This window comes from Varanus komodoensis, unplaced genomic scaffold, assembly GCF_004798865.1.
Source record: "Varanus komodoensis strain SLA01 unplaced genomic scaffold, ASM479886v1 scaffold174, whole genome shotgun sequence".
Classification (NCBI taxonomy): domain Eukaryota; kingdom Metazoa; phylum Chordata; class Lepidosauria; order Squamata; family Varanidae; genus Varanus; species Varanus komodoensis.
This window is the reverse complement of record NW_025335515.1, coordinates 130,102-155,087: the sequence shown is the minus strand read 5'-3', so window position 1 is coordinate 155,087 and position 24,986 is coordinate 130,102. Positions and strand designations below refer to the sequence as shown.

Genomic DNA, 24,986 nt, shown 5'->3' with positions numbered 1-24,986 from the left:
GGCCACAAGTTGCTAAACCCTCCCTACAAATTTAATCAGTACAAAGCATAGGAATGATAGGGTGAGGATTGCTAGCAGTGGATGTTTCTTTCTACAGAATTTAAAAATATTTAAACAGTTCCCTTATAAAGAAATACAGTGATTTGGACAGCTAATAATTTAAGTAATATTGCACATTTGGAAAACTCTTTTCAATTTCCTCAAAAAATTGCAATTTTATATTCATAAGCTACCAAGGAGGTTGCCATACGCTCAAAATTCCTGCAATATGTAGCATTCCCTTATGCAGTACCCTGGAAGCACAAACAAGAGACTGCATAAAGTCTTTAACAGTGGTGGCTAACCTATGGCAAACGGGCCACAGCGGGCACACAGAGCATGTGAGCAAAGTCACGCCAGCATCGCCTCAGGAGCCGAGCATCGGATAACAGCGTACATAGTGGTCGTGTGCATGTTCAGAAAGGAGTAGCGGTGCCAGGTAATGATGTCACAAGGCGCGACTCAGTAGCCGTGACTCGTCCGAGCTTTCACATAGCAGGTCAGTGCACTTCCGAGGACATGTATGTATTTGCTTGGACTGGCTGCGAGTTGTTTTTTCAAAACTACAACCTCAGTTTTCAGGTTTTATTGCAGTGTTGGCACTTTGCGGTAAATAAGTGGGTTTTCGGTGGCAGTTTGGAAAATTGGTATCTAAAAGGTTCACAAACTCTGGGTTAGGTTCGGAAAAACAAGGTGACCTGGCATGATTTAGATGGTTGGAATGTGTTTAGAATGGGCAGAAATGATGAACAGTGCAGAGAAAGAGCTACTCAAGGAAGACTTTTTAAAAATCGCCCTCTTTTTAATGGAAATTTAGCCTATATTAAGGTTAGGGGAGTGCACTGGAGTAAGGTTAGGGTTGGAAAAATGAGGTGTCCAGGCACGATTTTGATGGTTGGAATGTGTTCAGAATAGGCAGAAATGATGAGCAGCACAGAAAAAGCTACTTAAGAAAGACTTTATCAGAGCCCTGTCAGCACGTGAGCCAAGTCGCCCCAGCATCCGAGCATCGGATTACAGCGCACATAGGGGCCATGCACATGCTCGGAATGAAGTAGCGGTGCCAGGCAATGAGGTCACAAGCCGCACATCATTAGCCGTGACTCGTCCAAGCTTTCGCATGGCCAGTCAGTGCACTACTCGGGACATATATATATTTGCTTGGACTGGCGGCAAGTTGTTTTTTCTAAACTAAACCCTCAGTTTAAAGGTTTTCTTGCAGTGTTGGCACTTTGCGATAAATAAGTGGGTTTTGGGATGCAGTTTGGGCACGCAGTCTCTAAAAGGTTCACCAACTCTGGATTAGGGTTAGAAAAATAGGGTGACCTGGCATGATTTTGATGGTTGGAATGTGTTTAGAATGGGCAGAAATTATGAGCAGCGTAAAAAAGCTGCTCAAGGAAGGCTTTTTCAAACTCGTCCTCTTTTTAAAGGAAATTTAGTCCATATAAGGGTTAGGGGTGTGCACCTGGGTAGGGTTAGGGTAGGAAAAATGAGGTGTCCAGGCACGATTTTGATGGTTGGAATGTGCTTAGAATGGGCAGAAATGATGAGCAGTGCAGAAAAAGCTGCTCAAGGAAGGTTTTTTCAAAATCACATTATTTTCAATGGAACTTTACCCCTATATTAGGTCTTGGGAAGTGTACCACGGTAAGGTTAGGCCAGTGGTAGCGTACCTATGGCACACATGCCACAGCGGGTACACAAGCCCTCTCTGTTGGCATGTGAGCCAAGTCGTTGCAGCATCCGAGCATCGGATTACAGCGCACATAGGGGCCATGTGCATGCTCGCAATGAAGCAGCAGTGCCAGGCAATGACCTCAGATGCCACACGTCATTAGCCGCGACTCGTCCAAGCTTTCGCATGGCCAGTCAGTGCACTACTCGGGACATATATATATTTGCTTGGACTGGCGGCAAGTTGTTTTTTCTAAACTAAACCCTCAGTTTAAAGGTTTTATTGCAGTGTTGGCACTTCGCGATAAATAAGTGGGTTTTGGGTTGCAGTTTGGACACTTGGTCTCTAAAAGGTTCACCATCACTCGTCTATAAGCTTCTCCATAATGAAGGAAGGGATAATGATTAGAATCACTATGTAAGGTAACTTTAGATAGCTGACAGTTTATTAAGACCAATTTGTTTTAAGATTTGATATGAGGTTGGAGAACTTTTCTTGCTTCAATGCTAATATCAGTTCTTCTTGAAACTCATAGATGTTATGATTTCACATTTTGGTACACATAAAAATAGGCAAGTGCTGGGAAGCTGAAGCCTATCACTTTTTCGCATTGCATACATACTACCACTACTGAAGCATTCTCTGGTTTTTTATGGAAAGGCACATTCATGTCACAAGAATAACATCAACCATTCTGTAGCTTTATGCTGAGAAATGCAATCCAGCATTAGGTATTAAAGTGTCATAAAGTATTTTTGTAGAAAAATGAGCAAGTCCTGTCCCTGGAGCATGCTACTCCATGTCAATATGTCTTAACAATGCATATTCTTCCAGGTAAACATTTTGATAAAGTATTACTTCATTGGATTATGTGTAACAGCGCAGATGCCTTCTAAATAACACTCACCAGAATCCATCACCACTGCAAGTTGCTATCCTCTTCGAATCTTTATGACTCCATGCAATACAGAAGATTCCATTCTTCCCATGCTTCAAAAAATGTAAAATACCTATCAATAAGAAATAATTCACCCCTTTTTCTTTGGTCTATAAGATACCCCCACCCTTTCATAGCAGAATTAATTCATATTTTCTACTAGTCTTGGAGTTTAGTGCACACACACACACACACACACCCTCTCACAATATGTAATGATAGGATGCAGTCTCTATGTCACATAATATATAGAATGTGACAGGCAAGAAATCAGAAAAACCAGAAAGTGAATGCATTCCAATATTCTATCGCTACTTCAAGTAGCATGATGGTTTACCACAAAGCTTAGATAATGACATAAGAGTAATAACCAAATACAATTGAAGAGGCTTGTAAAGTGTGAGTACACATGTGTGCGTGCATGGGCATGCACATGTGTGTATAAGCCTCTGTACTTATTTTTTCTCATAAGCCTTTGAAAACACCAGACAACTGAAGAAAATAATAGATCAAAACACATTTGAACATCTCTGGAACTTTTTATTTTTGGCACTGAAGGACATTGTTTGTAGATCTCTTCTTTTCAATGAAATATTATAATGAAGTCCCCATAGAGAGCAACAGCAAAGCTCCATTTTTATTAATGTTTATTTTTATGGGGACTGAAATGTTCTCCAGGATGAGGCATGCATGTATGTGTGAGGGGTAATTTTTTTCACTACATATTCATTTATCAAGAGGAAGTTGTTTCAACTCCATTTATTAAATTCATTGGTGCATAATTTTATCCACTTTCACAGGGTTACTCCAAAAACTGCAAAAGTGGGGAAAATGCTTACTAACAGTTAACAGGTTTTAGCTGAGGCTTTGCAGCTATCTTTTAAAATTAACAGAAATAGGCTGCAAGTTGATAACTGGCAGAACATTTCTTAGCACGGGCTTTAGTGGAAGTTATAGCCTCATTTTATAAGAACTTATGCTTATCTTACCTCATTAAAACGGGTTATCATTTTGCCCCGTGGGACATCCCAGATGAAAGCACCATTTCTGGAAGTTGCACCAGCTATGCAGTTCAAGTCTCCTTCAGAAAAATAGTTCATTGAATAAACGGATGCAAAGGAATGTTATACACATTTATCCTTGCTTTCTTATTCCAAACATTCAAAAGAGGCAATATATTTAAAGCAGACTTTCCTAAATTCAAAGGCTAGTCTTGATGGGTGCTTTCGCTCTCCCTACTTGAAACCTTTCATACACTTTCAGAAAAAGCCTCCTCAAAGCTCTGCTTATTTTTATAGCTAAACAATTCCAGATGTCATATATTCCAGGCCCTTGATCATTTTACTTGCCTTTTTCAGCACTTTTTCAAAGACTATAACACCATTTTTTAGGTTAGGTGACAGAACTGTACACAGTGTTCTAAGTGTGGTTGCACCATAAATCTGTATAAGGAGAGCATGATATTGGCAGCTTTATTTTCAATACCTTTCCTAGCTATTCCTAACATAGAATTTGCCTTACTCACAGCAGCTACACAATGCATCAATATTTTCATGAAGCTATTCAACCATATCCCCTGATCTGTTTCTTACTCAGTCATTGTTAGCTCAGATCCCATCAACTTATATTGAAACTGGGACCTTTTGTTCTAATGTACATTACTTATACTTATTACACTGACTGCATTTGTCATTTGTATACCTATTCTCTCTGTCTGGAAAGATGTCTTTGGGCTTCCTAGATTTCAGCAAGCACTTTCCCCACTCTTTCAAAATTAGAAGTAATACTATAAAAACAAATCAACTGGTACCACATATTCATTTTGGATCAAAGTATTATATTTCACTTCTTTTCCCCATTCCTGCAAGCCTACACATCACACTTTTGAAAAGTTTTCCTGCCACTTCTTGCAGCAAGGAAAACACATTACCTTTCACAATCAAGCAAAAGAAAGACTTCTGTAACATAAAACCAGGATGATGATGATGATGCATCAAATAGTTAACAGGACTATCTGTTAGAAAATCATAACAATGTGAAGGCAAGAATTCTCTCTACTATATGGAAAATGAAGTAAAATATCCTTACCCGGAGCCCATGAAAGGGAATATATTACTCCCTCATTACCAGGAGAAGTATAGACAGCTGTTAGAGTATTTATATCCCACACTTTTATTGTTCCATCAAATGATGCTGTAGCTAGAAGGTCAGGATTATCAGGTTTGAATTTGCAATCAAAAATGGTTTCAACATGACCCTAGAACAGAGGTAAGTTCCATTATAAAACCTCCTTTTAGCCTTTTAATTAGCTGATGGTAAAAAAAATCTGCGGATATTTATACGAAAGTTTTCTTTACTTAAAAGAACAAAAATGTACTTTAAAATTTTCTAGACTGCTGTTCACCCTCTAAAGAGCATTTCAAGGCACGTCACAAACAAAATTTCACATATAATTAACATGCAAGAAGAAAAATCAGTTGAAACTAGGAGCAATTAAAGCAAACTTCACGCACCTAAAACCAACACAGCATATTTTATTATGCCTTTGATTTATGCTCAACCTTTCTAACAGAGAGGAGGGTACAAGGGCAGAGAGTCCATGACCTAGTTTGCATGGTAAGTTGTTTTTAAGAACTAAATGTGCCAAGGCTATTTTATCATGACTTCTCACAAATGGCTAAAAATTCAGTCATCAGGAACAGGGAAAAACCCTTGCCACTCCTCTTGATTGTTCCATTCTTCCTCATCCCTGCTCTGCACCTTGTACATTGGGATGACTTTTTTGTCATAAAAAACTTGAAGGGACAGTGGAAAGTGTCCTGAACACACTTGCACAAAACTACTGCCTTATCTTTTGCATTTACCCCTCAGTTTTACTACTCTGGCATTAAATTTTCTCATCATTTTAACTGCTGCTCTATAAAACGTGCATACTTTTTACTAATCCGCCTCACTTATCTGCCTTGAAATTTGCATATGCTTACTTGCTTAATCCCTGCTCTGCCTTGACATGTGCCTAGGTTCAATGTTCCCACTCTCTCCTGCATCCTAGAGCTAGTAACAGATACCAGTTGAAGGAAGTGACATACATGAAGTAGAGAACCAAAGGATGCTGGTGGCCGTAGGCAAAAAAGCTCCACATTTTATGGTGGCTCCCACAGCAGTTTCACAAATTCCCAAATGTGTTGACAGGTATAAGAAGGCTGGGGACCATGTTGAAGAGGCCCTTCTCCCTGAGATAAGGCTGTATGATTCGGTGTGACCAAAAGGTTATTATGCAGCACCACTCCCCGTTCATTATTTATTTCTACATATTGGCTATTACTGGCATCAGGGTGCCATGACTGAGAGCATTTTGCACTTTCCATGGGTGCTTCCTGTTTTGTCCGCAGCATGGACTCTTCCATGCACTGGAAATAGGTTTCAAGAATTAGATATGGACTCTGAGTATCCCACAGGCTACTGACATGCAGCACCCCTGTCCACCCTTTAATAAGGCCATCTTGTCAATGGGGGCAAATTTCAAAATTTGCATGCATTTTGTTATCTTTACTGGACTGTTAATTGTTAGGGCTGTTTCATAACTTTTAAAAATCCTCTCATTTCATGCTCTCCTTCCAACTTAAGGGATGAATGCAAATGGAGAACTTAACACATGCCCTATATAATGAACAAAACAGATAAGCTGTAAGAAGTGCTGCCTTGATCATATATACTACCATTAGAAGCTATATCTGTTGAAGGCCCAGATCATATACTTTTCTATAGATTCACAGGGATAATCAGGAGTTATCACTTGAAAATTACAAATATGTGAACTGAACCTTAGTCAAAAGATTAGAAGTGAAAGTAGGCATACCAGATCCCTAAGAAAATCCCACTTCTTGGCCCCCATGTCATAAAGTCCCACTCCTCCATCCATAAAACAGCAGACAGCATGCCCAGGAGGAAGAGAAAATGCCTGGTTTTGGGTTAGAGTTGGAGGTGGAGCAGCCTCACTTGTAGATGACAAGTGATGATTTTTAGAAGGAGACTGTGAACAAAATGCTGAATTAAAAAGATAAAAGATATTAGTATACTGTCTATGTTGTACCTTAGTTTTTTTTAAAAAAACCCAGCATTGTCCACTTGTAGTTAAAGAGCCACTGGTAGTTTAAAAGGTTTTATATAAGAACATATATTTTCAGAGTTTTTGATTGGTTTTATTTTAATAATTCCTCATGTTTTAACAAACAGTGGGTAAGTAATGATAGTCACCAAGGAGGAAGGGACCCTTACTTACTATAGGCGCCCTTACTTGGTACTTAAACTCTTAAGTTATTTAAGGTTTGCTTTCAAAAACAGAGTATGTGAGCACAACTCCTGCAGGTTTGGATGTGTGCACTGCATTAAAACATGTTTCCCTTTAACTGATTGCATGCAGTCATAGGCATGGTGATAACACTTACAAGAACTTTGTGACAAGAGGGATTGGTATTTATATACTTCTCCAAGTAGTCAAAGCACTTTCTACATTTCCTATTAATCCTTACACCCATCCTTTGGTGGTGGTGGTATTCTCTCCTTCTCAGACAGGGACACCAAGCCTAAAACAATCACTCCTTTCTTAAAACAATTTACTATGTTCATAGCTGAACTATTTCAGTTCTAGTTCATGCACTGAACCCACTATATTATACCAGCAAACCAGTTAAGTTAGAACAGTTTATTACCACATTTTCATAAGCCCCAAGTCCAATTTGGTGACATATGCTATGTGATTCTGACAGACCAGAAGTAATTAATTCTCTTTTCCATTAGTAGCATCCTCTGCAGCGGGTGCAATGAAAAATTGTGCTGCACATTGCCAGTATAGCCAGCTTCTGTAAAATCTATGCAGTCTAATACTGTAGACTACATACTGTTTGATTTTTCTTAAAATGTCACTGTATCTACTACTAACGAGTTATCTCATGTCAGTACTATATATTTAAAACTGATTCAGATATCAATCAAGGCTTTGGAAACAAAGGTTGATTACAGAGTAATGTTGACAAAATCCAAGGTGGTACGAAATGATGCAAGAAATGGCCAGTGGGAATAATTAGGAGGGAAAGATTCATTAGTAGACTTCAACATGCCAGCAATAAGCTGAGTTAGTATTCTAGAACAGTAAACAAATTTGCCTGTCAGACTTCTTTTGAAATGCAAATAGATGTTTCTGAGAGACAACCATGACAAAGAAAGGAACCCATTCCCACCTCAACTGTTTAAGGCTCCTCAGGCTTCCTCTTAGCTGCTATCTAGGTAACAAAAAACATGGCCCAACACACATTTTTACAATTTATGACACTTGTACTGTGGTCTTCAGCTGCCCTAATGCAGTTTTATAAGTCCAAGAAAGGATTCATATGGCTTCGCCCAGTAGTTTCAGTTTAGGAGCAACAAGAAGGCAGGACAGCTCCTCTTGCAGATGTGAAGAACAGGGCACTGCTTCCATGTGCTACGTAGCTTTGAACGGACAGGAAATACTGCCATATTCCTAGCTTGTGAAACAGTGTTGTGCAGGCAAGCAAAAGGGCATGCAAAACAGATTGCAAAGTGGTGAAAAAATTACAGATGGAGGAAAATGGATAGAATGCATCACTCAAGGACCAATGACCTTTTAAAACTGTTTGTAAGGCATCATTTATCTGCATGTAAAGATGTACCATCTTCTTAAGTTGGATGCATTTTTCACTAAAATGAGAACTAAAAATGTTTTCCCATGATTCCAAGAAGGAATGCTTTTTATGTAGAAAACAAACAACCTTTCAGGAAACAATTTGGTGTTTTAAAAGAAATGCAGCTTTTAAAAGATCCTGATTATATTTAAGTACTAACAGTTTAAAAGAGCAAACCCAGAATTAGGTTCACTGATTCAGCACATATTTTTTCTAGACAGGAAATAATAACAAAATTAAAAGTATATACTTACTTTTTTTTTTAGGAGGAGAGCAAAGAACATGAAAACCATGAAAACCTGTTTTCTTCAGTTTAAAATTATCTATTGGTGTTGTTCGTGATACATTCCAAACACGCAACACACCAACTTGAGAATCTGTATTAAAAAGAAAAAATCCATTTCTTTTTTGAATATCAAAATAAAGATAGACCACCAATTCAAGAAACTAACAATGGCAGCCTACTTAGCTAGTTAGGACATGTTGTTGTTATACAAGACAAAGATAAGCACAAAAGCAAACTATCGAGCAAAAATAAGTAGAAATAGACCAAGAAAAATGCCCTGTTTTGTGAAGTATTACAGGCAAAGGCATATATGAGCTTTGCCTAGCAAGTTTGATTTCACAGCTAGAATTTTGAAACACACACCAAAAAATCAAATATTGATTTGGTGAATTTGTATTCCCATCAATTTCTCTTATGCATCCGGTGAACCATCAGGTGTTAGGAGAGATATATTCATGTAAATTTTGAACAACCAACCATGTTTACACATGCTGCTAATCATACCTAAGCGAACTTCTCCTTCCCCATTCAAACTGAACCTTCCACATAGAATCTGCCTCAAGACAGAGAAATGTGCATACAGTTTGAGAGCAGTGATAGTTCTAGGAAATCTTTTCTGCCCCTCTTAAAATATTTAGTCTGTCCTTGTTCTTGCTGCTTACATACTGAACATACTACACAGTAATCAAATTGGCATTATTTGTTCCCTAAATTGTGCTCTCTTTATCATGTATCTCACTATCTAATAAAGCAGTGTGTTAAGATCTTTTTTTACCTCCTGTGATAAACATTCCAGGAGCACTAGGAACCCAAGCTAAGCACTGAACAGATGCTGCTGCACTAGGAAAATGAAAGACTGTGATACAAGAGAGAGACTCTGAATCAACAAGACGGATTCCATTGTGCAAATTTGCAACCAGAAGATAATCTGTTGACAGAGGGTCCCATTCCAGAGCAGTGACAGGATCTTCCTCATCTGTCCCTTCAAGTGATTCTGGTCTTAGAACATGTTTCTGACTTTTTGAACCTTGAAAAGTAAAAATATATAACTTACATATTGACATAAGTTAGTATTGCAAAATAAATTTACATTCAAATAAGTATATAATACAGAGGCATTTGTGAGTGGTTAGTCTCCAGGACAGATTTATTGTTGAAAATGTGTTTTCTCTGATGATTATCTGTTGATTTATTTTTCAGGGATGGGGTAATTTCTTAGTATTTTAGTATTGTTTTTAATATGGTTTTTAGTATTGGCTGTTTAGTGCTGGCTGTTTTTAGTATTGTTGCTGGTTGTTTCTCACCCTGGCATTTTTTTGTTAATGTTGAATAAGATATAAGCAGAAGTAAATAAATAAAAATATGAATATCAGTTTTAAAAATAATTCTTAAATCAGTTTGCCCTCCAAGTCCTATCTCCACAAGTTATAAATGTGTCAAGCCTATACCCTGTCACACTGAACACTGGCAGTTATTGTAGGAGGAAAACTCTCGGCAACCACTTAGCAAAACTGATTCTATAAAACTGTGACTATGAAAGTACTGTTCTCCTAAACTAAAACAAGATGTAGGTAAAATTATAAAACTGATACCTGATCTGCCTTGATAGTTTATCAGGGCAAATCTATTGTCCTGGGATATGGCAGCTGTTCATTAGGGATGCTATGAAAAAAATACTGTCATAAACCTGGCCTTCAGATCCTCATCCTCAAGAGGATCCTCCAAAGATACTCCAGAGTTAATGATTCTTTGTGAGGGCTCTGCTATGGAAAGGCAATGCACAGAGCGAGTTTTCCAGAAAAATAGCAAACAGAGTCCCTGCATCCAGACAGCATCACATCACTATCTTCAGACTCAGGATGTAAGGACACCAGCATGCCATAGCTACTCCCATGTTGTCATAGCCTGCGATTGCTGAAACAGGACAGGCCTTTTTAAATGACATCTCAGTCAGTATGAAGATTGAGCCCCACCAGCCTAAACACAAGCACATACTTATTTAAACATCACTCTTGCTCCTCCCCTTGCTGAAGCAACAAACAGACCCTGTCCAGTTTCAATCCCCTTTTTGGAACTCTCTATAGTGCTAATCTTCTTCTGCCTTGCCTCCATGAGAAACTGACCAAACCCATGTGAAAGCCCTGATCTATAGCAGAAACATCCAACCCCATACTACAATGTGCAAGGCACTGACAGCCTGAAATAGTACCTTGCCTCTAGAGGGAATCCATTATACATACTGGAGTAGGGATGCAGAACTTGGGAGACTTCCTGATTTTGTAGAACCACAATTTCCATCACTGGACATGTTTGCAGGAGCTGACAATACACTTCAGGGACTTTTGGAAGCTTCAGTTTCCCCTCCCTGGACTACAGCTTCCTAGCAACTTACTCATTTTTTTTAATGACCAGACAAGGTGTGAGCCAATGCAATTTCCAGGAACCTTCTATTGTTCCTGATAATTAAAGGTGATTTTCTAGCACTAACCCGAAAGAACATGTCACAGGAGCAATACATGCAAGAAACATGCTTGCTTTGAAATCAAAATTAATCCCTGTATTATTAAAGATCACACATGCATAAAATTGCAATTCCATGTACATTAATTAACTTTGAAGCAAGTTCCATGAAACTCAGTGAGATTTATTGCAAGTTAAACATGCACGGAATCAGGCTGCCAAAATGATTTGGACCTCCATGATAAAGTTAATATATAACTTTAAAAATTCACATAAATAAAATCCACATATTTCTGACATCAACACTCTCCTTTCTTGTTGGATGCCCCCACTGTGTTGCTAGTCATGATAAAGAACTAATTAGTGGAAAATAAAGAGAACTCATTGGAGAAAACAAAATATAAGTAATTAAAGATACTGATACATTGTGGAAGTTACTCAATGACTCAGCTTTAAATTATAGTACTGAAGGTGCTCAGTTCTTTTCAGCAGGGTAAAATAACATTTTAGTCTTAGAATCATGGGAAGGAAGAACATTCACTATAATTTTCTATTAGTGTCTTACTAAAGATTAAGAGTTCAGATTAGGTTCCATTATCAACAAATGCAATTCTGCATCAGCTTCTTACATATGACATATGAATTTTCTACTTGGCACATTTTTACTTGATTTTTTCAGCTCCAACGTTAAACAACTTACAGTGCCAATGCAGCCGCCAACATAGTGATTTGCTGCATATGAGGAGAGTATAGTGGTCAGATGATGAACCTCAGCCACACAGTGCCCTATTCACGTCAAAGTTTGAAGTGGCCGCCTTCATATTCATCATTTCATCCTCATTATACTGTCTCTCCAATAACGTGAACCGGACTGCCTGCTTAAGCAAATGCTTCATGGGAACTTGAGAAATCATCCAGAGCTCTGGATAGGGGTAACTGAATGCTTTTTGCGACAGAAACTTATATGGTCATTATTATTAATGCAATTTCCACTTATACTAGGCTGTAAGTGTCTTGTACACCGAAAGACAATTCAGAAAGATTTTTGGCAAACTTTAACACCTGGATCACTCAGGTCAATCTTCCATATGATGTACCACCAAGCCTATGGAAAGCAGGGTGTGTTTTCTCAGTCTAGTGGATGGATCGATTGTTTCATAACTTTGTCACTAGAAAATTATCAGTACGCTTTGATTCCAAAATTATAAAAAACCTAGCTCCATGGATCATATGGAGCTATAAATGCTGCTATATTTATACTGAACAAGAACTAATTGGTTCAGTTAATTTTAGCATGTAGTTTCTAATTCCAGTGCATGGGGGAGGGGGAGTAGCTTTACATTTGTAACTTCAAACAAAATATCACATCAGAACTTGCTCTGATAGAATTGATTCAATAGGGAATCAGAGTATCACTTGGATCTTTTTAAAATTAATCCAAGGTGGAATACATGGCTGGAAAAAGGAAGTCTGAATAAAACAATGAATAACAATTTTCACTTTAGTGCTTTCAATTATAGATTAAATTTATATGCTAACAAGCACATTTCTGAATTGTCAAAATTGAAGAAAATAAAAATGAATTACAAGTACCCATTCTTAGCAAAATTTAAACTACCATTAAAGCAATGCAATTATAGTAATATGAATATGTCCGTCAGTTTCTTTATTCATCTAAGCAAATCTGGAGATGCTGTATGTCAACGTCTATAGTTTTCTACAGATGCATGCACAACAGAAGCAATGACAATCTCCCTTTTCTTCAAACAGCCCTCCAAAAACCATATTTTACTGGTTGTCTAAATCCATATTCTTGTGATCAGAAAAATGTTCTTGGCACATCTCATACTTCAGTGCCCACCCTTTCTTCAGTGTGGTAAATTAATGTATCAAGTGACTGTAAAAAGTGACTGGCATCATCTTTAATCATTGAAACCTCCAACAAATGATTACATCTGTATTGGTCAGGCCTTTCTTAGTATGAGCACACTGTATTTCTGAAACATGTTTATGTAGAAGCTGTATTACTGAACCCTGCTGCCTTAATTTAAAACTAACTTTATGCTCCACAAGGTTAAGATTTCCCCTCCCTCCCATGTATAATCCATTAAAAAGGAGTACAAATGGGGGAAAAAATCTCAAAATAACAGTACTTCTCACCCAATGCAAGAGTTGTCTGTCTCCAACATATATTCTTACCTGGCTGAAAAATAGAAAGACTTCCATCTATGTGTCCAAACACTACTTTTCCCTTCTTCTTGGGATGCCATCGAAAGAGACAAATGTCTGACAAAAAATTATAAGCTTCCTTATGGACAGTTACTCCACTGTCCAGTCCTGAAATTGTCCAAATATACAGTGGACCTCTGTGGGAAACAAATGCAACCGCATCACCTGCATTCCAGCACCAACTAAGAGATGCAGGAATACCTGAAACATAAACACAAATCAAAAATTTTGAAAAAACATGCAGATATTATCTCCAGTAGTGCAATACTGAAATTAATCAAAAGGGCAGGTTAGGCTACAATCCTATACACACTTAACAGAAGGAAATTTCACTGAATCCCATGGGACTTACTTCTGAATTATGTATAGCATGTCAGTCTTAATTAATGTTCTTCCCCCAGTGCACTACTCAGTCTTAACATTAAAAACATAATGTGTTGACTCTATTAAATTTTTCTCCTCCAAAAGAATAATTTTACTGGAGAAACACATAAAAAAGTCATTAGATTGTAATGGAAAAGGTGCATAACATTTGCAAGAAAGACCTGGTATTTGCTTGAACAAGACGGAAAAGTTCCAATTTAACATAAACTATTTATCCATAGCAACTATTCCAAAACATACTTCAGCTTAAAAAGTGTTACACTGGAATTGGTAATAAGTCTGCCTTTAAATACATGTTCATTTGTCTTGTCCAAAGGACATCTAATCAACTTGTGCATTTTATACTCTAATTCATGGCCATGGTCTAGTAGAGCCACCTCTCTTCACCACAGTGATCTTCCACCTTCCCATTTTATACTAAAAATATAACTACTGTATTTATCTATATACTGTATCTTGATCACTATTTTCAGACTGGTATTACTTATAGAGTAGTGGATTTCTACATTAAGAAAACCAACTAAAATTTTGGATCTGCAGACTGACCACTCATTCAGGCGGTGAGAAGATTCGCATTGGCAAAGGAATGCATACATGGATCAGCTCTCTTCTCAACCAAAATATGAAAACCATTTTGAACACAAGACATTTGCACATTCTTAAAAAAAAATCACTGTGCCAGTTATATAAATGTTGCTATGACTCCTGAGAGATATTCTAAGAAGTTTCTGAGCAAGATAAAATTTGATGAGCCTTGTAAGATTCTACTACCACAGCTAATCTTCAAATATCCAGTGTCTTGAAGTGTAAACCAAATGCTATGAAAGAATTCATTGATAAAAGTACTATATTTTACTGCCACAATCATGTAAGACATAGATTGATATTTTCAGATTTGTATTATAGTCTTGGATCTCTACATTAAGAAAACCAAATAAAAATTTCAAGTTCTTGTTAGTAAAATTGCCCATATTTATTTGGCATATTTAACCAGTTATATTCATTGCTCCAAAATGTAATTTATGCACAGGTTTCATCCAAAGACATTGCTCAATTCATGAATTCAAGTGCCTTCAATCCACCAGAGTCTGCTATAAGGAGAAAGAAGTGTATGGTTCCCTCTTCCCCTCTGCAGCTACTTCACATACTGTTCCAAAAGTTTCTCAATCCTCTGGAAGAATTTTTGGGGGAAGCCCAGCAATCGGAATAGCAAAAATCACCCCTTCTGTTTGTGGGAATCTGTCCTAGATCAAAGGTTCTTTCATGAATAGAAAGGTGTCTTTGGATTTATCCCATGACTACTGGCAGATTTGTTGTACATAAGTGTTAAGGTTTTGGTTTCTCACATACCTTTTGTATTGTCAAGTTTTGCAGAAACCTTTTGTTCAGCCACATTCCAAATTATTACTAAGTGATCCGCACTTGCACTTGCAAACAGGTCATGGTTATGAGGACACCAAGAAATGGCTGTGATTGTCTTCTTGTGCTCAGACATAATTGCCCATAACTTGAATTCATTGTACCGATGATCCAACTAAAAAGACATTTTAAATTCAGTGAATTTAGGTTTACTTTGCTTTTTGGCAATTATAAAAAGTTGACAATAAAACATGTATTTAAGTAGTGCTAGCAACTTAACAGCTACCAGATTCCATAGTAAGATAAATTAACATGAGGAAATCCACAAAACAAAACTGTCCCACCCTTTCATTCCATTTGTAGTTACCTGTGACTCCCAGGAGGCTACCCTGAGAGCTGAAGAACCACATTAAATAATGTTGGGCAGGATGTCAGGATGTCATGCAAAAGGGGAATTTTCCAACATTGGATCGAAGTCCACCCAATTTGGGATGATTCTGAGAGCTCCACTGCACACTCTTCAGTAGAGCTCCTTGGTGCATTCTAACTGTACATGTGATGACATGTAGGATCATGCAAAGTAAAGGTAAAGGTATAGGTTTCCCCTTGACATTAAGTCCAGTCATGCCTGACTCTAGGGGGCGATGCTCATCTCCGTTTCCTAGCCAAGGGAGCCGCGTTTGTCTGCAGACAGTCTCCATGGTCATGTGACCAGCATGACTAAACACCGAAGCGCATGGAACCCTGTTACCTTCCCACCAAAGTGGTACCTTTTTATCTACTTGCATTTGCATGCTTTCGAACTGCAAGGCTCGCAAGAGCTGGGACAGAGCAACGGGAACTCACCCTGTTGTGCACATTCGAACCGGCGACCTTTTGATCAACCAGCCCAGCAGCACAACGGTTTAAACCACTGTGCCACCTGCAGTCCCTAGGATCATGTAGGATCCATTAAACTTGCTGGATTCATCTGGTGAAGCAGATGTGAATAAATAGCCTTATGCAGGACTACTGCTTTCAAGCAGTATCTTTGTTAGATAAAATCAGACTATTTGAAATAAATAGCAGCTTTAGTAGACACTTGCATACAAGTCTGAAAAATTAAAAGATTATCTTACCTGATATATATAAATAGCAAGGGTTGCACAATAGGCAAATCTATCCCCACTAGCAGCACATACATCTTTATTCCATGGCTGACACCCAGCACCTAATAGACCCACTTGCTTAACCTGTGCCATTTTTGCCTATAAAATAAAAAGAGAAGCATAGTAAGTTGACTTCTGAGAAAATATGTACAAAATGGTGCTATAAATTACTTCAACACAAATATTTCATTCAATGGTTTGATGAAAAACAAATTTTAAAACTAGGAAAGGCAGTTTCATGGGATCTTAAATAACCTTGTAAATATCCTTGCAGTTAAAATACAGATTAAGCAATGGGGCTTCTGGCCAGGAGAAAGCAGAAACACAAATTAGAGGCACATGACTTGTGAGAACACATATCATAGTCAAGTGTAATCTGCCAGGGAGCACTAACACATGAGCACTATTCATTCATTCTAGTCCATTTTATTTTTTCTTGAACCCAACACATTTTTCTGATTATTTTACTGAAATAAAATATTATTATATTTCATAGAATTATGGAACAGCAGAGTAGGAAGGAGACATGAAGGCCATCAGGTCCAATCCCCTGCTGTTGCAGGACACCAATGTACACTATTCCACTCAGATGGCTTCCAAACTGTAGTGTGAATGCATCAACACATACAATACTGATGTGCATTTAATGAATGGCTTGAGAGCATCTGATGCTAAAGCTAAAGCAAATGTGACCTTGATCAGTCCTTGGATAGGAGAATTCTGTGAGCTGCACCACAGAATATATGTGTATGTTAATACATGAAAAAATGAAACTTGGTATCTATTTGTCCTGAATTCTTCCCGTCTTCACACCGATAATCATATGTTCCACTTAGTAAATGCTGAATAAAGCTGCTGCTTCTGGAATCCTGATCTGATGCAAATTAAGAAAGCAAGAAGTCTTTTCTGGAATCATAAAACAAACATAAGACTGAACCACCTTTATTTGACTACAGGGTCCAAGAGCTTTCATGGGAAAAATGGAATCTTAAAAGAGGGAACTACGGAAATGATCAATTAAATTAACATGATAGAGCACAATTCAATTAATATTTTCTTCTCAGAATGTTGTGTGCCATCAAATTATTTCTGACATATAGTGACCACATGAATGAAAGACCTCCAAATTGTCCTATCTATGACAGACCTGCTCAATTCTTGTAAAATTTAATGCATAAATTTAATGACTGCCAACTATTATTTTCTGTCAGACCACTCCCATGGTATACTTACTTCCAATTTATAATATTGGCCTGGGTTGCATGTCACTCACAACAACTCAAGGTTCCTCATTCTGTCCAACTGTTCCCACTGCCAAGTAGAAATGGTTAAAGAACAGGGACACTGCCCCCAGTTTGTCTGCCATGTGATGAGAATCATGACCTCTTTGTCTCTCCCACAACAATCCATAAAAATAAGCCAATGGGGGGGGGGGTGGCACTAGGGAAGACTAATTCTTTATTGTCTTATAGTGACCCTCCCCTATAAAGCTCCAGGCATACGGCAAGGAGGCTTTATGAAGTCCCTGTTGTCAATATCTGCTCACAGCTTTTTAACGCCTCACTGCAGCAAGGGACAGAGGAAGAGAAACTTTTATCTCTAACTTGTAGTTGGAGATAAGCCAGCAGAGAAGTTGGTAAACTGGATGGGGACCTGACCCAGAAGTTCCTCATTCCCATTTTAGATTCTTTGCATGAAATGAAAACATCAGGTTTTCCTGTCTACAACATATTGCAATGGAGAGGAACAAACAATATTTTCAGTTCTGGAAATGTAGAGTGCTTTGATGACTTTCCTTAGCTGGACCAAGCAGTAGGAGATCAACAGGCGAATTCAAGAAGGAAACCTGCATGAAGCAAGACCAGCATTTGATGCATGTGTATAGGTATTTGTTGGTTCAGTTGTGAAGCTGAGAGGAAGCCAGTGTGAATAGTCTTCTTAAATGATATCACTTCTCACCTCAGTTTGCCACTATAAATATATAAAGAACAAAGTTCTCTTGTAAGCAGATGGACTGCTCTGTGATATGCTTTTGAACAAGCTACAAAATTAACACCATTTTAAAATGCATGATTTTACAGTTGATGCACATGTTGCTGACATAAATTGGTATTCATCAGGTACTTTCTGCATACAGAAGCTATAACCCTAATAATAAAACAATACCTGAATGCATCTACATGGAGATTAGATTCTTCTTTGTGTTCAAAGGAGAAAGGAGGATCAAAAAATGTTTCTCTAGCTTCACATACAAAGTGCTACAAGCTACTGATGAAAATGAGGTGCAAGAGCAAACTGACAGCATGGGCAAAAGGATCATTTTATAGCCAGCTATTTAGCTTTCCTACTTACAAAGCCTGGGTCATACAGTTCAAAATAGAGCTGCCAGGTTGCTGACGGGGTCTGGACGTTATGCACACATGACTCCAGTTCTCCGTCAGCTTCACTGGCTCCCCATTGAAGTCCGGGCCCAATTCAAGGTGTTGGTGATGACCTATAAAGCCCTAAACGGCTTGGGTCCTGGTTACCTGAAGGAGCGCTTACATCCATATATGCCTGCCCGCCCCCTGAGATCGGCGGGAGAGGCCCTTCTCCGGGAGCCCTCTGTGAAAGAAATTAGGAGAGTGGCTACTCGGAGGAGGGCTTTCTCAGCGGTGGCGCCTAAGTTATGGAATGCGCTCCCCAGAGAGGTCCGCCTGGCGCCGTTGTTATTTGCTTTTCGGTGCCAGGTGAAGACCTTTTTATTCAAGCAGCATTTTAAATGTTAATATTATTGAATTTTTCTGGCCAGGGCAGCTTATTTTATATTGTATATTTGTAATTTATTTTAATGTATATATTTTAAAATGTTATTTAACTTATTTGTTGTAAGCTGCCCCGAGGCATCGGCGAATGGGGCGGCATAAAAATGTTTTAATAAATAAAAAAAATAAATACAACATGGTCCTATCTGCAGTGCCTCATAGTTTTATGGCTGGAAAATCAAGGGAGAATTTATACCTTTAAAAACTATCATCAAGATTTGTTTTCAAAATTTATCCAGCATTATAGTTAAGTTTGCTTTAAGAATGATTTCAAAATCTCATTAATGTATTAATGTATTAATTAATCAAAATCTTATCTCTATTGTCATGTCATGTGAACTCAGGCAACCATCCATATTGTAAGCTGCATGAGCCAATAGCAAACCATTCAGCCAGCCTAGCACAGGCCACCACTGGTACCAGCACCAGCTACCCCACCAATGCCCAGGCAACACAGTGTAGTGATTTGCTCCCCCTGCTGTGATCACAAACCCTTTTGGACTAGTCATGGCTCTTCTTTTCTTTTACCCATTTCCTGCCCCCACTCTGAGTTTGCAAAGAGCTAGTGACATCCCGTTCAAAATGCCCAAGCAGCCCATTAAAGGAGTTGTCACAATTTTATCCTCTTCCTCTTAATTATTTTTTAGCACAAGAAATGTGCACTGTCCTTTGAATTTTTATTGTTATTTTTTAGTTGATTTGCCTCACCTGGGCAATGTACTGGAGTGTGTCCGTTGCCAAAATGCAGCAGGTGGCCATTACAGGGCACTGATGCAGACAGGCTGCAAACAGCTTGATTTTGGGTTTTTTGACAGTTATATCAGAAGGTGAACTGTGATTTCTTGATAGATATCAGAAGGTAAATTGTGAAAATGGGGAAGCCATTTGTAGCCCTTCATGGAATGATCATCACTGTTCGGCAGTGGTCTGGGCCTGACTTTTGTCTGATTTCTCAAACTTTTTCACCCTAGTCCATCCTCTTCTAAAATGGCACTTGTCATTTTAATTTTCTAGTTTATACTCATGCAAAACATTTGTGCACTAGTAGAAAGTATGAACAATAGGACTGCACCAGTTCATACCACACATGACACCAGCTTCTGAGTAATGCATAGTACAGATACATCTCTATATGCCATATGTGTATATACGTACTCAAGAATTTTATGATTAGCATTTATATTCTGTCTTATTTGCTATTTGTTAATAAGCCATCAAGGTGGTACCTAAGCATGTAAAAATAGCAACAAAAACAAGAGCATTAAAAACAGAAAAATATTAAAATTGTTTAACTGAAAAGACCAGGTTTTTTTAAAGTACCTTTACAGTATTTCAAAAAGCCAAGAGAGAAAGGGCCAACCATAGTTCTTTATAAAGCACATTCCACAGTTTCAGAATGACACAAGAGAAAGCCCTTTCATGCATGTTGACAAATAGACCTCCAGGGGAATAGTGCCCTCAGAAGGTCCTTTCCTTTCCTTCAGGTATCTTAGTATCTAAGCAGGTTCATAATGAGACAGGCAATCCCTCAGATAGCCAGATCCTGTGGCTAACCACTTAGAGATAATCTAAATATGCTCAGTGGTATATGAATTGATTAAATAAATGAGGTGCTAAGAGCTCCACAGGTTAAACAAACATTTTGAATTGTGTCTGGAAAGTATCCAGTTCAGGTCTTTCAAGAAGGGTATAATGTGGTTCTAATACCAGGCACTGGTAGCAACCTAACTACTGCAATTTTATACACATTGTGGTTTCCAGATGTTCTTCAACAGCAGCTCCATGTTTGGGAACAGTATGTGAAAATTCTTTTGCTAGATCATACCAAGCATGTTCCTGTTTTGTTCCCACAGAACCTAGCTAATTTCATTTCTCATGTTATGGTCTGAAACTATATAACCTTGCTGGAGCTAATTATGTCTGGATATCATCAGCAAAGAAACCTAGGTATGCTGCCTTGAGCTCTGCAGGGGAAAAAAGGAAATAGAGATACTAAATAAATTAATAAGTTCTACTTAAGTACTTATCTTCTTAGAAAGGATAATACCTACAGTTATTTCTTGAATCCTGCTAATGTTTTAATATTTTGTTTTACACTCTTGTTCTGACTCTTTTATCCCGCTGTGATAATGAGGAAAAACTGCAGATACAAGAGGCAGAATGCACCAACAAAAAGGATCTCTGGAAATATATCTATGCATTGGTGGAGTATCTGTGCTATGCACAACCATACATCACCCAGTGTATCAAAATGCAGGCTTTTAAAAAATCGACAGTGTTTCTATCCTGTCTTAAGCACATAAAATTATAATTATTCCTAATTTCCTGAAGCATAGACAGATTTGACCAATGTCTTCTCATGTTTTTCCTGAGCCATCATACAAAGGCTTGCTATAGCAACCCCATTTCTTCTTATAAAATACTGTCAAAGCCACACCAATCCTCTGATAGTCTGACAGTGATGCCTTTCTGAAAACTGTTTTAATATCTATCTGAAGTCTCCTTTTAATTAACATAGACACATTTGTAGCATACAATTTCTTCCAGCTCAATAAAATTGACATTTTAAATATATATTGAATTCTGAACATACAACCACAGAGAAGTAGCACTGTTTACCAACTGATAATTTATGTTTAGCTCTACATAACATAATTACAAAACACTTTATTATAGGATTAATTCAGTTTTCATCAGTCCAATAAACATTCCATATCAATCATAGTATTGCAATGCAAAATACAGATGGTACTAGAATGAAAACACAAAAGAAACAGAAGAAAGATGCAGCAAGACAAAATACACAGCAGTGTTTTAAAATAAAAGAAAGCATCTTACTCTTCGTTGTCCTTCATACCAATCTTCTTCGTCAAACCAATATGAAATACAAGTCATCCACGCCATAATATATTTGGAATCAAAACCGAAGGACTGGTAACTAAGCACCTGAACAATGCTAAGGCAATATGGATTCTGTGTGAAAATTTACTGAGAGTACAGAGATGAGTCTTATGCTCTGTGAAATGAACTGCTCAATAATAGCAAGGCTTAAGTACATGAATTTTTATAAAAAAAAATGTTCTTAAATGATTTGAATGCCATAAAGATCTAGATATTGAATTCTAACTAGAAAATGAAATAAAATATTAATGAAATAATTCCTTATTACACAGAGCTAACAAGTGCAAATGTTTCAGACTAGCTTAGCCAGCACACAATTGTGTCCCTCTGAGTTCAATGTGATTTACTCCCAAGTAAGTGTACATACGATTGTTATGCCGAGCTCTAATGAAACTAATAATAGCACTAATAATAGCCTATTTCAAATTAAATGGGCTATTTCATGTTAAAGTCCATTGAAGTCAAGACTCAGGAGTCAGTATCATAGGATGAACTGGCTAATAGCAACAACCCATTTACTGTATCATCTACTATGTATCATCTACCATGGTGACAACTCTAGGCTAATCATATTTATATAGACATGAATCACCAACGGGACTTATTCCTAAGACTGCAATCTTGGCCATACTTTCTCACAAGTATGCCCCATTAATTTAGTAAACATAATTAGACTGCAAATGCATTTAGCCTAAGAGGCATGCCATATATGTTAATATAGACCAATCTCCCACTAACTTTGAGGCTGATGTATACTTTCTGTTAGCTCGCAAAACAAGAACTGCAAGAACCAAACATTTTCAAATCCTCAACTTCTGCACAACCAAGATAAAAAGTTAACCATAAGTAGCTGAGAAGAATTTCAAAAGATACATTAAGTCTGTTGTGCTAAAATAAGCCTTCTGTCCTACTGACTCCATGAGATTCAGCCCCTCATAGGAATCAGGCAGTCATTCTCTACTTATGGCAAGCATGCTCTCAACTGGATAGCTAGTCAAAGGAGGAATAGTATGTGCTTGTTGTTAGAGGTAGGCAGGAAATACAGATGTAAGGAACTCTCAAGGCAGCTAGAAAGTTGAAGAGTCAATCAAGCCCCACTTTTAGGTAAATACCCTGTAGGATCTACTCAATACCTCCCCAGTTTTTGAGTCCTTTGTAGTTGGAATAAGCTACTAAACTGGTTCTTCGTGCTTTTTAGAATAGTCTGCTTCCCTTTTCCGACCACTAGTGTTCCTTGTGTCCTCTACGTTTCTGATTCTTGTCTCTCAGACTTTGGACCCTATTGCTTGTTCATGGACTGCTTTCACTGTCCCTTACCTCTGCAAATGTTGCCTTTTTTAGCTATCATGAGACTGCATGTTATTAGCTACTCTGTACTTCTGACCTGGTTTAACTGGATTTATTTCTGCCATCAGACAAAGAATGAAGATGGTAAGCAGGGACTCAAAATGCTAATTTTGGTGAACCAATAGCAAAAGCTATTGTATAGAAATGTGATAAATATAGATTAAAAGGAAGAATTTTTCTTCAGAAGCTTCCTTCCATTATTCAAACAAGTCTGTGGGTTGTTCCTGGCATTTCTTTTCTTATATTTTGGGAGTGTTGACATGAAGTAGTCAAAAAAGTGCTACAACTGTATATCACTGTGATGTACCCAACCCAGTGCTTCTTTACCAATGTGTGTGCATTTTTGGAAGAGAATTAACAGGTGACAAAAAGGTATGTAATCCTTCTTGCACGTGCCAATTCTGCCTATCAGTTGTACCCAGCCCTGATGATCTGCCTGCAGAACACAAACAACCCATGTAACTGTTTTGCCTTTTCCACAACAGCTCCACAGATCTGCTTCAGAAAACTGATGAAACCTAGGAAGTAGGGAGGAGGAAGAGCATTGCAGGGAGAGAGAGCAATGGGAAGTCCATTTACACAATGTTGTATTTAAGTGTATCAATCCTGCCACCTGAGGCATTGTTAAAAATTTTTTTTCTTAGATTCATGGCCAGAAGAAGCATTGCTGAGGAAGAAAACAACCAGGAAAAGTTTATAGATTACATGCATCTTATGACTTGGATTCTAGTCCACTGAAGTTTATGTCACGATGGTTGCATTTACAGAGCAAGACAACCCACATTCAAGGCAGAGTGTGGACTCTTTGATTTTAGCCACTCTAACAAACCATGGTTTGTTAATCATAAAAAACTATCATTTGTGAAATGTGGGCTGAGATGTACATTGTTTGCTAGTGCAGCTGGGTTCACACTACAACAATGCACACTACAACAAAAAATTCACAGTTCAGGACCAACCTGCACTTAAACTTGAGTGTGGGTTGTGGTGTTATGTGAACTCAAGCAAATGAATTTGCTGGTCTTTGGGGACTACAACAGTTTTTGCTGTTTTTATAACAGCAGACTTGGGCTGCCATCTTGTATACTTTCCTAGAAGCTAGTCCCACTGAACTTATTGGGGCTTACTTTTAAGTCAACTTACACATACTTGCACTATAAAAGAGCCACCCTCTCAATTTGAACTCAGTGAAGCTTGCTAGTGTGTAAATATACATAGGACTGGGCTCTAAGTAAATATAGGTAATAACCTGTCAACTATCAATACCAATATAATAGTTGCTGATACTTACATATTTAATGATCCATCATAAAGCTTCTACTCAGTCCATTTCTAAATTGGTTACACTTTTTTAAAAGAGCAATTAAAAGTAATGCATTTTCCCCAATACAGGAAATCAAATCTAAAATCAAAATCTTTTAAAACAAAATGTAACTAAGTTACATTAAACTCATAGCTAAGTAAATGGAAAAATCTCATTATTTGTTCTTAATATAGATCAGCTTCTGAATGCAATCCTGGTAACACTCAGGGAACACACACACGCACAAATCCTATTTTCAGTAAACACTAATTACTTAATTCTGTAATTAGTGTCACCAGTGTTGGGCCTGCAATCAAATATATACTGCAGTTACCCTTGGTTTGTCTTTCCGGTTCTAAAGGGTGCTAACTACACAGTCCCCAGTAACAGTGAAAGCACTGCAGAATCA

General features: G+C 37.9%; 1 protein-coding gene across 1 annotated transcript in view; it reads right to left on the bottom strand.

Moving 5' to 3' along the window:
• The window catches only part of LOC123021704 (WD repeat-containing protein 17-like), a 48,563-nt gene extending 26,633 nt beyond the window's left edge, over positions 1-21,930 (bottom strand). The window contains exons 1-10 of the mRNA XM_044426723.1: positions 21,865-21,930; positions 16,193-16,321; positions 15,066-15,249; positions 13,302-13,532; positions 9,418-9,669; positions 8,611-8,733; positions 6,514-6,701; positions 4,743-4,911; positions 3,644-3,735; positions 2,625-2,707 (exon numbers count right to left, since the gene is read on the bottom strand). Of these exons, the coding sequence (XP_044282658.1) occupies positions 2,625-2,707; positions 3,644-3,735; positions 4,743-4,911; positions 6,514-6,701; positions 8,611-8,733; positions 9,418-9,669; positions 13,302-13,532; positions 15,066-15,249; positions 16,193-16,321; positions 21,865-21,930 (1,517 nt within the window). The remainder of the gene's footprint in view (positions 1-2,624; positions 2,708-3,643; positions 3,736-4,742; positions 4,912-6,513; positions 6,702-8,610; positions 8,734-9,417; positions 9,670-13,301; positions 13,533-15,065; positions 15,250-16,192; positions 16,322-21,864) is intronic.
• Between the last annotated feature and the right edge of the window lie 3,056 nt (positions 21,931-24,986).